Genomic DNA, 12,733 nt, shown 5'->3' on the forward strand with positions numbered 1-12,733 from the left:
GCTTTCAGATCTGAACAGTCCAAACATTGCAACTCGGTTCAGTGCTTTTATACATGTCGATGCAAAAACGATCGTGAGTGATGTTGAAGGGAGAGAGAGAAATAAATGTGTGTGATGTTAAATCTGACATTTTTAAAAGAAAGAGGTACTTTTGTACAAAATATAGTAAGGGGCACATTAGTGTGAGGAATCTTTGACATATTAAAAAATTTCAATATGTTATTGTGTATTGCACTGGAATTTCCCAAAAAAATTCCCTACAATTAAATTGGACAATGAAAACTAAAATGAGGTTTCACATCCTTCAGAATTAGCCGAGGGATTGAATCATTGCTCTTTTTGTTTTTGAAAAAAAATCAATATATTTTTGGATTAATTACATAAAACACTGCATATTTATAAAAAATTTGAAATATACGGTGAGTACAAATAATTACAAATATACGGTGCCTTCAAATAATACTCAGATATTAGTAAAAAGAAAAAAACAAGAATACAGTTCATTAATTGATGAGCTTTTATTTTTTTCGTGTACTCATAAAAAGAAACAGCATTAATTGATGTAATTTAATTATATTGATGTGATATAATAATACTCAATCATTTTCTCTTCAATTTTTTTTATTTTTATATATTTAAAATGAATGTATTATTAATATTAAAAAAATATTATGCTTGCATAAATTATTATATTTAATAAATATAATCTATTTCTATATTAGTAGTTATATATTTTTTCTAATATTTGTTACTTGTTTTATGCAATCTAATATTTTTGTATATATTAGTTACAAAATAAAATAGTATATTTTAGTAAGAAACTTAGTTTTATAAATTTTTGTTACAAACATGTACTAAATTCACAACTTAATTTTATAAATCTATGTAACAATCATGTTAAATATAAACATAAATTTATAAATATATATATATATATGTAAATGTTAGTTACAAAAATAAACTTTTTTTGTTGTGAAATTAGTTTTGTAAATTGTTGTTACAAAATTGTAAAAATTGTTTAAAAAATATTGTATTTCACCACTATATATATTTAATAAAGTGTTTTATAAATAATGAATATCTTAAATTTATATTTTTAAGTTGTATAACATAAATATGAATGTTCCTGTAATTTGTTGGTACAATATTGTAAGAATATGGAAAAATATAATATTTTTATGTATATTATGTTTATGATTTTTAACTATAAAATATTTTCGTAAATGTTAGTTACAAAAATATCTTTCTTAGTTGTAAAACTAGATTTGTAAATTATTGTTACAAAAAAAGAAAATTTAGTTACGAATTTATTTGTAAGTTTTATCTACAAAATAAAAAAATCTACAATTCTATAACTGATTTTGTAAATATTATTAACAAACATGTAACAGATATTTACAAGTTTGTAACAGATATTTACTAGTTTGTAAACGTTGATCACAAAAAATTGTATTTTACAGCTTTTATTTATAATTTTGTCACTCCGTATTTATAATTTTTCCATTTCGTGTTTTTATCCAAAAATTTCGTATTTTTGTAATGTACCGTATTTATCATATTTTTTTTAACTTTTAGTGCATTTGTGTAGATTAATCTATATTTTTTTATTTATTTTTCAGGTACTTTTGTAAAGCTCTCTGAAATTACTGTAGTCTCATGGCATTCAACTTGGGCTTCACACGTCGTCTAGGGCCCAAGAAAGGTCTCAATCTGAACCCAGTGCCCAATTAAGCACATTGTTACTAATTGCTCTTTCCCTGACTAGAATCCAGAGACTTACCCAACAGCGTCATCATATACAATACTACTCAGAACCGTCTCCAGCTTTTTCCATTTCATCTTCTCCGTCGTGCTGCGGCCGGAGCCGTCGGATCCTCCGAAAATGGACGCCCTCTTTGATTCAATCAACGTCCGTGATCTCCTATCCGCTCACGACCTCAGCGACCCCACCACACCGCTCTCCGCACCCGATCTCCGCCTCCTGATACAGCGTCTCGAATCTCACTCCCTCCAAATCAAGGCCAAAATCCAGTCCTACATCATCTCTCACCACCATGATTTTTCTAACCTCTTCTCCATCTGCAATGACGCCGTTTCCCGCTCCGACCGAATCTCCGGCGACGTCTCCCACCTCCTTAGTACCATTTCCGATCGCCCGATCGATGCCGAGATTTCGGACACCGTCAAGGAAATGAACACGAAGATGCAGCAAGTTAGGGCGAAGAGGGAGTTGTTGGTTTTGGTGAAGTTGATCGTTGAAATCAACGAGAAATTGATGGCTGCAAGGGAGGCCTTGAGGAGTAAACGGTTGAGATTTGCCGCGGAGGAACTTAGGGACCTGAAGAAGGCCCTAGGAATATGTAATGGTGGTGACCATCAAGTAGATGAGAGAGAGCCCGTGGTTTTCGGATTGTTGAGGAAAGAGTGGTCCGATTGCTTCGATGAGGTAAAAAATAAAGAGAGAATGGAAATTAAGTTTCGTCCAAGGGAAATCGTGCTGCGTTTCTATTTCTAATTCGATGTTCTGATTTATTTGCTCTTGGTGATTTTTATTTGAGTTTCTGATTGTGTTTTTTAGAGGAATTCGATTTCGGTTTGTAGATTCAAGAGGTTCTTTTGAAGCTCATGGGAAAGGCGGTGCGGTTTGATCAGGAATTGAATGCAGTTCAAGTGGAATATTTTCTTAGTGATGGCGGAGTTGACAGAATTGAGCTCTGTACGGTTCTAGAGGCTTTAGACGTAAGTTAACAACAATGTCAATATGTCATAATTGTTATCACCTATTACTCAGTGAAAATTAATGGTTTAAACGTTTAAGCATAGTAATCATAATGTGTAATAGAACATTGTTGTGGTTTTACGGATATGGGATTTTGATTCTGTGTAAACTATGTGTTGTTGAGATTCAAAATGGCCTAGGGGCTCTTTAGCCCTTTGGGTCACAGGTGCTTCCGCAATAATGAAAGTCAATTGGATTTAGTGGTGAATTTCCTTTTGTGGCTACTTTTTTGGTAGGTGATTGGAATTTTGGATTATGGGTTGGCAAAAGTAGCCGATTTGTTGATCAAGTATGTCATCTCTCCAGCTGTAAATTACAGATCGCCTGTTTCATTTGTAGAAGAATTGGTTCAAGACTCTGAGGAACTGACTGGAGCGTTATTAAAGATAGTTCCATCAAGTGATTCGAAGGTAGACTGCTTATTGCTTTTGGTTGATTACTTATTATATTTTTAAGAATGCTCACAGGTTACTATGAGAAGAATTTGGTTGCTTGAATATACTGGCTAGCATAATATGTATTTTTTTTTTGAAGTTACATTTATGTGGGCGTGAACCCTGGACCATTGATTCACTAACTTAAGCACCTGAGCTAGCCTCAAGTACTTAGTTTTGTGTTTTTAATTGAGGAGAAGGAAAATTGGTATTGTGGCTTGTCCATTTGACAGTGGTTGTGTAACAATTTTGTTTGTTGTGAGTTTTGAGTGTTCTACTGAATTATTTTTTTGCCAAATGTCAGTTTGAGAATGAGGGGGAGACTATTTATTCAGGAATTATTCAGACTATCAGGTTTGTCTGCAAAAGTATATGCTTCCAAAATGGATCTTGGATACAAAGTTTTGGGAGATTGACATGGCCAAGGATTTCAAATTTGATTATTTCAAATTTTCTTTCTAAGGTTTGTTCTTCATTATTGGAAATGAAGCTATGGTTTATTAGTATATCAATAAAATACTTCCAGATATTGAGCTTTGTACAAACATGATTCATTTTACATTATTAATCCATATGTTTACGATGAGGTTTAGTGTTTGTCCTTGTTAAAATCCTGTAGACTTGTAGACATGGATGGCTGCATATCAACTACCAGGCTTTGTTGTAATCTTAATCCATTTGTGTCCATTGTTGCGCAAGTTGTTTAGTTTTACAAAATTTGACTCATCTTTAGTTTGGTAGTCATCGTGATTTCTAGGGATTGCTGTAAGACAAACAAACAAAGTTGGATTGGGATGGTGGGTTTATTTTAATAAATATTATTTCGAATAGGAAAAAAAAAAATTCTAAGCTAAAGATGGATAATAAATTTTGTTTCTGATGTCTTGTCAGATTTTAGTTTAAGTTGCCATTTTTAATGACAAATAAAAATCTCCTGAAATAGTCCAATATGTTGGTCATTATTACACTGACATTGAAGCATGTGACACACGAAGTTTGATGGTTCTCTTTGTCTGGATTTTTTTTAAGATAACGAAAAATGCTTAATTTTGTAGTGCAAGTTCCATGAGTTGAGTAACTTAAGTTTGATTTCTTGTTTCAGGTTGTCCCTCCAGATGCTTCAAAACTTTCTGGCTTTCAGAAGATCATCGAACACACATCTAAATTCGAAAATGCTTTAAAGGAAGTCGCATATATTTCAAAATCTGATAACAAGGATAACACATTGAGTGATTATGCAGAAAATGTTGAGGTTCACTTTGCATCTAGAAAGAAAACAGAAATTTTGGCAAATGCTAGAAAGTTGCTTCTGCAATGTGATTTTTCTATACCTCAAGTGAGCATTTAGGACCAGCATTGCTGCTTTTGTTGTTATGTTCTTATTTTTAGCTTTAGACTAATGAAATTTGCTGCAGGAGTATGCAAAGAATGATAGGGTGGCTGTAAACACTTCCGAACATCATGTGCAATTGCTGTTCCTGTCAGAAAGGTGTGTGGTATCTAAAGCTGCGCTTCAGCTGATGGAGCTTGTACATCAGACACTTAAGGTGTGGAGTACAGAATGAACCTGCCCATCTCTAATCTCTATTAGTATATAGTTGATTGGCCTGCCCTGTTTGTTGACTTGCCTGGCATGAACATGAGTTTCTATAATTGTTTTGCTTATTTGGATTTTGATTGTATAATATTAGGCATTATTTTGTTGATTGTCTAGTTGAAAGTAATATCCCATATAAGATGATTTTTGATATAACTGAAGCATATAAATAATGGAAATGAGCTAGGGTTTTGTTGCATGGTTGCAGCACCTGTTTTTTCTTTTCAATTTTCGTTCTGCTCTAGAATATTATAAATAGGATGATTAAGATACTTGTTTCAGAAGAAGCCTATAATTGTAGATATTTAGTAGATTTTGATTTTTTTTTTTAAAAAAGCTGTAATTACTCGTCTAGACATCTTTCAGCAAATGCTAGAATGTAGAAATTACTTGGAATTTTGAAGAGGGATGATATTTGGGTTCTGTAATTGAAGATTGCTAGAATTGACTCTTAAAGTAGTAAGATATTGCATTTTTTCTTCTAAAATGAAAATACTTTTGGAACTTACATAAGATGATTGAGCACATTGTAACAGCATTTTAGGGATTGGTTGTGAAGGAAGAGCATTAGAAGTAATAAAAGGGTGTTTAGAAGAATAACTTTTTTTGATAAGATTGTTGAATTGATAATTATTTGTAATTGGACAACCCGAAAATATGAAGGTATAACAATGCCCATTTGTTTTCCAGAGATTTATATCCTGATAACATTAACATTGCCACTGTAGTTAGGATGCTCTGATATAATAAATAAAGTTGGGATTTTATTTTATGGTTCTTCTTATCAATAAGAATTTTAGTGGAATTTTTATCATTAAACATAATTATTTTTTCTGGAGAGTGTTTTGATTAATCCCATGGGCAGGATGTTTGCTTGTCGTCCACCAGAGTTGCCTTGGAATTCTACCATGCTGCTAGGGATGTTATACTTCTTTATGAAGTTGTTATACCTGTGAAGGTTAGTTTTTGGAATGCACGAAGTGTGCCTGCTAAATATTTATTTCCAATAGTTTACACTTGTGGGAGGACGATCGACAGAAGTACTAATTTGCTTATGTATGCGTTTTAAAGATAATAAGAGATTTTTTGAGTCCACTGTTAGCAGACTGAGTTAAAAGTTGTCTGTGTGAGAGTGCTTGTTGTGATTAAATTTTCTTATAATGTCCTTAAATTCTGTTTCTATCTTTTGATGATGGATAAAAATGTAAAATTAACTGTAGATGTCCTAAGAATATACAGAACATAGCAGATAGTCAGTGATAAAAGCTGAGAGGTTGCTTCCCTTAATTTCTAAATGATTGTAGCTGAGCGTTGTATGATCCAGAGAACAAGATGTTGTCAGTTATTATAGATGGCTTCCCTTTTCTTTTTTCTGGAGATCTATATAACCAGCTTGTTTGAAGACAGCTTCAACTGTACTAGCAGGAAAAATATTCATTAGTGGAAGATAGAAATGAGGTCATATGATTGATGTGAGAGTTAGATTGTTGATGACCATTTAATGTGGACTCCAGTTTCTCAAAGTACAAATTTAATAGGACATTAATTTTTTTATACATTTCTGGGCAATTACATTGTAATATTTTTCTTTGGTTTACAAATCCTTCTCCCTTTGTGAGATCTTGATTTACCATGGTGATCTCTTAGTTTTAGCAACTACAGTTTATCATATAAAATAATAATGTTTTTATTGTAACCTTCTTGTTTGACTTCTGAAGCTAGAAAGGCAGCTTGAAGGCATCAACCAGGTAGCTGTTCTCATGCATAATGATTGCCTCTATCTATCACAGGAGATTCTTGGGCTTGCATATGAGGTATGTACTTGCATGTTTAAAAGTGTACATGCTCTCAGTCTTTCACCTTGCCCCTTCATCCACACACTCTTACTTATTGCATGTATACTGCATTGTTACTATTTAATGAAGCTGCACAACAGATGCTAATATAATGTTGGATTAACTAATGCTTTTGAATCCAATTTATGCGTGTTTCTCCTCTTTTTATTCTTTTAATTTGCCAGTATCGCCCAGATTTCCCAAGTTCGATCAAGGAACATGCTGTGTTTGTTGATTTAGCCCCAAGATTTCATGTCATGGCAGAGCAGATACTGCAGAGACAAATTCAATTAGTTATTTATAATTTGAAAGAGGTGAAGTCATATTGAAATGTCCCGGTCAATAAAAGTTGCATAACCGATCAGGTAGTCTATTTTGACAATTTCTGTGATAGGCCACTGAAAATTTTATTATTTATTTGTTTAGGCTATAGACGGTGCAGATGGATTTCAGAATACCCATTTGAAGCATGCATACGAATCTGCAAAATTTAGCATTGATCAGGTAGCATGGTCTTAAATTGAAGATATTTATCATTTGATCATTCTCTCGTCATTGCCATTCTCGTTCTTTTTTCTCTGTGAGTTTGGGTTGATGGATGGGTATGTAATATGTTTTATCAGGTTATTTTCATTCTTGAGAAAGTACATATCATATGGGAACCACTCTTGATGCCTTCAACTTACAGGAGAAGCATGTCTATGGTTCTAGAGTCGGTATTTTCTAGAATTACAAGAGACATACTGCTTATCGATGACATGGCAGCAGAGGAAACATTACAGGTATAATCTAGTAAAACCTATCAATTCTCTTTTCTCCTCATTTTTGATGCATATACTTGCACCTTTATTGCTTATGCTCTTTTCTTCTGTTAATGTCCATAGCTCCAAAGATTAATTCATTTGATGCTGGAAAACCTATCTTCTCTATTGGAGTCCTTGGCCAATGTCCACCAAACAGAGAATTTACAAGAGAGCATGACACAGACGCTTGACGATCTCATACCATCATTACGCAAGATGCATAGATTAGCAGGCATGCTATTTATGATTTGCTCTAGAGTTCCCCTGTATTAAAAAAATTCCTGTAACAATAACCTAATGTTTGTTTTCACTTCTCTACAGAATTATTAGACATGCCTTTAAAATCCATTACCGCAGCTTGGGAAAGTGGAGATTTACTGAGCAGTGCTTTTACATTAAAAGAGGTATGACTAGTCTAGCCGGATTTGAGCACATAATTTTGTTCAATACAATATTTTTTAATTCATATTTCTATCAAAATTCTTTTATTATTCCGTTTTATTATTATTTTTTCTATTATTATCAATTTTTTTGCTTATATTATTTCATTCTGCATGCTTTCAGGTTCAAGACTTCATCAAAGCCATATTTGCGGATTCACCTCTGAGGAAAGAATGTTTGTGGAGATTAGCAAATGCTAGTTTCTAGAAGCTTCGATCAATTTTCCTCCATCAAAAGAAAGATATATCAGAAGAACAAGGGGAAGGGTTAGAAGCTTTATGGCTGTGAAGCTGATTCTCCTATGACTTCTCATTGGATGTCCCAACTAAATTAGATGACGATATTCTGACATAAGATAGGTTTGTATTTTTATAGAACTTTCATAAAACTTACATGTGTGTAAAGAGGAGAAAGAAGAGGGTACAACATTGTTCCTGTTATATTGTAACCAATTGTTTTTGGTAAGATTCCGTTATTTAATTTTCAGTTAATTTAGTGTTCCAAACTGACAAGTGCGGCTTGAAAATAAGACGACATGATACTTTTTTTTTTTTTTTGCTATAGAATTAGACATCTCGATTGTTTGCTCAAGACTAAATGATTACGCCGAAGCAAGAGCTTTATACCCGATTGCATTGGATTGGTGATGTTTTGTTCTCATTAAAACAGATACAATGTAATATGACTCTTAATTATTCACTTAACATGACAAGGAGATAGAGAATGGGATCAGCCATATCGTATTCCCTTTTCTACTAATATTAATGGTAAGGAACAGAATGCAAGATTTAGAAAGTGTACGCCTCATTCAGTAATCAGTTTGACCATGGAGAAAAAGTCATTTAATACCGTAACAGCACAAGTTGTGATCCCAAGAGTCCAAAATCTCTCCTAAATCTCATTTCCTTCACGACTAAGGTTTAATTAATTCACAACTCATCCTTGCTGGCAGTATCTTCCCCCATGAGCTCTTCCAGGGAGAACTCGTCCTCTTCAATGACCTCTCCATCTTTTCCATCCCATGGTTCTGTCTTCACAATTACAGGGGCCCCTTCCAGAGGCAAGTTTCCTTTTCCTCCACGACCGGCATCCCTCACGAATTCTCTGGCGAACCAAATTGAGTAGGTTAGAATGTAATGATAATTGCAAAGGTGGTATTCAAGAATCAAGGAGAACAAAATAAGACTCACATGATATGCTCAAGCTCGAAAGCACTCTTAAGTGGGGCATAAACACTTTTCTTTACGTTTAGGGCAACCAAAGCCGGATAACCATACCCACCAACTCCAACACGCTGTTCAAGATCTGGCTGCTTTCCAGCAGCTGCCCATACATAACTGCAAATAATATAAAATTGACTTAAGCAATTAGTAATGGAAAATGTTTCTTTATGTTTAATGCAATGGTTAATGCGGGTAACTTAATATGACAGTGCAAGACGAGATTCTTGGAACAAAAAGCCAAAAGAAACGAAATTGAAAAAAATACAGAAGAATTGAATGTGTCCTTGCCTATAGGGACTCTTCTTGAACTTCTCTGCAACTGACAATAACTGCTGAACATACTTGTTCCTTCCTTCTGCTTTGGAATCCAAAATGTCTGGGAGAAAAGCCACAAAACATATGGCAGCCGAACCACATTTTTCTTCCATGACATCCTACACAAGAAGATTACATAGATTTCTAAGTTACCAAAGTACCAATTTGGGCTGAAGAAATAGAAAGTAGACTTGTGCCTACCTGGCCAGTTAGCTCAGTCACTTCGGGAGGTGCAACATTTGTTTCCAACTGTTCAAGAGCAAATGATTCAATTGCTGAGGCAGTTCTAGCACCTTCGAAAGGTGTTGGACTATCTTTATCAGCACCAAACACTAAGATAGTGGGGAATCCTTGAACATTGAATCTGCTCATCAGAGACTGAAAAAGTGACCCCGTTAGAATCAAATGATTTCAAAATTTTCATGCCCAAAGAAAGAGTAACATAAGTTCCAAGGCAAATTGACAACTTTTCAAATAAAAAGAAAATTCAAATTAAACAACATTCTAAAGAAACCATAAGCATCTTTGAAGCATTTCCTTGCAAAAGGACATATGATGAAAGATCTAATGTTAGAATATAGAGAAAAAGAAACTGGGGCAAGAGACTGTACTTAGCTAAACAATGTTCAGGAAAAAATAATTTGATTTGATTTCTGTAATACTCAATAGAAATCCAACATTACCTTTTCTGAATCACAGTCAACATGACCTAACTTGACCTTTCCCTTTAAGTTATTAGCAGCCTTCTTCCACTCAGGGGCCAACCTTTTACAGTGTCCACACCTGGAAATGAGAAGATTTAATTAGAGTTAACACTATTGCTTGATTAGCTGTATCTAATTCTTAGGGTCAAACTAAATCAAAAATTTTAACTGATACATAGCTGATAGGGATCCTACCATGGTGCAAAGAACTCTACAATCCAGAGATCTTTACTTTTAAGTACTTGTTCATCAAAATTGCGAGAATTTAATTCTATTGAGGCACTAGCTTCAGAATTTTCATTCGATCCACTGGACCCACTGGATCCCCCTGTTGCTTTACCATCTAACCGTTCCTTTAGAAGTCCCTTTATCTGTGGCGGACAATAGAATAGTCAGCATATACTGATAACTTTCATGTATATATAAATATATAGTTTGTTCCCCCTTTTCCAATAGTAGTTTCTAATACATTACAAGTTATGAGAGTTGTTAACAAAAGCATTACAAAGTCAAGTTAAACGGTAGTTATTATTACACATAAACCACTTGGACAATGTGCAAAACTTATCTTGGCTTTAGTTTGAAATCTACCATACCAAAAGCTTTCGCATTTTGGGCGATTAAGATGTGATGGAAAATCAGTGATTGAAGACATGAAATGAACAGGTCGCAAGATGAATCAACAAACCTGTGACAGAGCAAAGTTCGCTATGGATTTGACATCTCTTGCTCCTTGATAGTCAACAGGAGGTTTTCCAGGTACAAATACTTTGATTGTTGGAAACCCTCTAATACCATATTCCTATAAAAATCAATTACATCATCATCAACAAAAACATTATAGTAATTCAGAGAGCAAATAGAAAGTTTTAAATCAGGGAAACCAGCCAACTGAGGGTCAATATACTATTAATTACATTCAAATAAACAGGAAATAGTAGCTTTTACAATAACTTTTAGATTTGCTTCTTCATTTAACTTAAGTAGGAGAACTCTGAAATAGAGTTGCAGATTTATTTAACTCCTGTGACTGAAAAAGGCATAATATCACAATTTGACACTGATTATAATTTATAACCTCACAAACCAAACAATTTTCCGAAGGAAAAAACACAAAATAAGGAAAATGGACATTCCTGTTTGTTATATACAATAAGGAATAAATAATTGAAAAATTGGTTCATTGAGGTGCGTTCTTGCCTATTATGCTATCTCAGGAATGAATACCAGGCAAAGCATACCTGCCAGGGCAAGTTGTGATGCCCTTCTTGGGCATGGAACCAACCAGGAAATCGGTGACAATAAACATATTAATATATAAGTAATGCTAGGGACACAAAATTTCACAAGTAATTAATCTCATTCTCAACCATATTGTAGTCCTACTTGAAAATATTAATAAATAAAATTAATTGCACATCATTGTGTTTAGCTAGTATTAATATTAATATATTCAAAGATTAAGCGGGAAAAAGCAAGTCCGAATTAAGGTAAAAATGGCAAGTTATTTGCTGAAAAGGTCAAAACTTAGGGAACGTTTAAAGGCTAGTAAAATACCTGAGCAAGGGACTTGTGTTCATCAGCATCAAGAGCTGCCACACCAACCACACCCTTCAAGACAGTAGCTGCCTTCTCCCATATAGGTGTTAATGCTTGACAGTGTCCGCACCACGGGGCAAAGAACTCAACCAGAACAACTTTATTGGAATTCAAAACCTGCCCACCATTCAAATATTTCAGTCCCTCGCCCCATTGAAATTCCAAATAATATACTTAGAATTGATGTGGTTCTAGTTATCAATCACAATGGATTCACTTTTTCACCAAAAAAAGTTACACAAAGTAAAAACTGCGAACTCGGATTTGAGGACTACACGGTTCATTTTTCCAGAAAGGGGTGCAAAAATACAATAGAAATATATGAAAGCAATAACGAGTAATTTAAGGAACAACAAAAATGATCACTACACAGATACTGTTTGTGAAAACGAAGACAAATTTGAATAATTGATCCAAAAGATTACATATATGGGGGATGGGAAATGGGCATGATGTTGTAAATATAGGCACATATATGCAAATTATACCTTGGACTTGAAGTTGGAAGCAGTAAGCTGAACCACTGGAGACGAAGGTCCATAGAGTGCATCACAGACATTGAAGACGAAAAGGAAAACAAAAGCGAGCGAAAGAGCTCGGATCAATGAGCGATCCACTCTCATTCTCTTTTTTTCTCAATCTCTCTTTCTCTCTCTAAGATTTGCTGAATTCTTCAAATCAGAGCAAAATCCTCTCCAGAGCCAAGCAGGGAAGAGCCCAATATTATAAGCTGTGGTCCGAATTACGTGTAAAGACCAATCATCGTTTTACACGTCAGCTACCTTAGTTTTTATTTTCCCATTATTAATTAATATTGACCATCTTTCAAGCGTAACGACAGGGTTGAGCGTCGTTTTTCTCGGGCTTTGAGGGAATAAAAATGAAAAGGAAAATTACGCTATTACCTTCCGATTCCATTCTATGTCGTAAAATATATATACTTATATAGTACTAGTTTTTTATTTTATTTTTAGCAATGACATAATTCATAGAAACACTAGTT

The 12,733-nt window shown here is 34.1% G+C and overlaps 2 protein-coding genes across 4 annotated transcripts; one reads left to right on the forward strand and one right to left on the reverse strand.

Annotated features, from left to right (window-relative positions):
* Window positions 1-1,765: 1,765 nt before the first annotated feature.
* LOC133818446 (centromere/kinetochore protein zw10 homolog) lies at window positions 1,766-8,441 on the forward strand. 3 transcript variants are annotated; one of them, XM_062251329.1, is made up of 14 exons: window positions 1,767-2,446; window positions 2,602-2,739; window positions 3,016-3,189; window positions 3,518-3,676; window positions 4,316-4,549; window positions 4,629-4,760; window positions 5,676-5,768; window positions 6,529-6,624; window positions 6,831-6,959; window positions 7,072-7,149; window positions 7,269-7,427; window positions 7,530-7,680; window positions 7,770-7,852; window positions 8,013-8,441. In XM_062251329.1, exons 1-14 carry the CDS (start codon window positions 1,883-1,885, stop codon window positions 8,094-8,096), a joined length of 2,274 nt encoding a protein of 757 aa, XP_062107313.1. In that variant the 5' UTR covers window positions 1,767-1,882; the 3' UTR covers window positions 8,097-8,441. The 3 variants fall into 3 exon arrangements, with proteins under 3 accessions (XP_062107314.1, XP_062107315.1, XP_062107313.1); XM_062251330.1 differs by lacking the exon at window positions 3,518-3,676 and having other exon boundaries at window positions 1,766-2,446; XM_062251331.1 differs by lacking the exons at window positions 7,530-7,680; window positions 7,770-7,852; window positions 8,013-8,441 and having other exon boundaries at window positions 1,766-2,446; window positions 7,334-7,380.
* Window positions 8,442-8,490: 49 nt separating this feature from the next.
* Window positions 8,491-12,426, reverse strand: LOC133818447 (protein disulfide isomerase-like 2-3). The gene is made up of 9 exons (XM_062251332.1): window positions 12,219-12,426; window positions 11,689-11,847; window positions 10,820-10,933; window positions 10,327-10,502; window positions 10,111-10,210; window positions 9,629-9,805; window positions 9,401-9,546; window positions 9,080-9,226; window positions 8,491-8,993 (listed from the first exon to the last, which is right to left on the reverse strand). Exons 1-9 carry the CDS (start codon window positions 12,351-12,353, stop codon window positions 8,819-8,821), a joined length of 1,329 nt encoding a protein of 442 aa, XP_062107316.1. The 5' UTR covers window positions 12,354-12,426; the 3' UTR covers window positions 8,491-8,818.
* Between the last annotated feature and the right edge of the window lie 307 nt (window positions 12,427-12,733).

Source organism: Humulus lupulus, chromosome 2 (assembly GCF_963169125.1).
Source record: "Humulus lupulus chromosome 2, drHumLupu1.1, whole genome shotgun sequence".
NCBI lineage: Eukaryota > Viridiplantae > Streptophyta > Magnoliopsida > Rosales > Cannabaceae > Humulus > Humulus lupulus.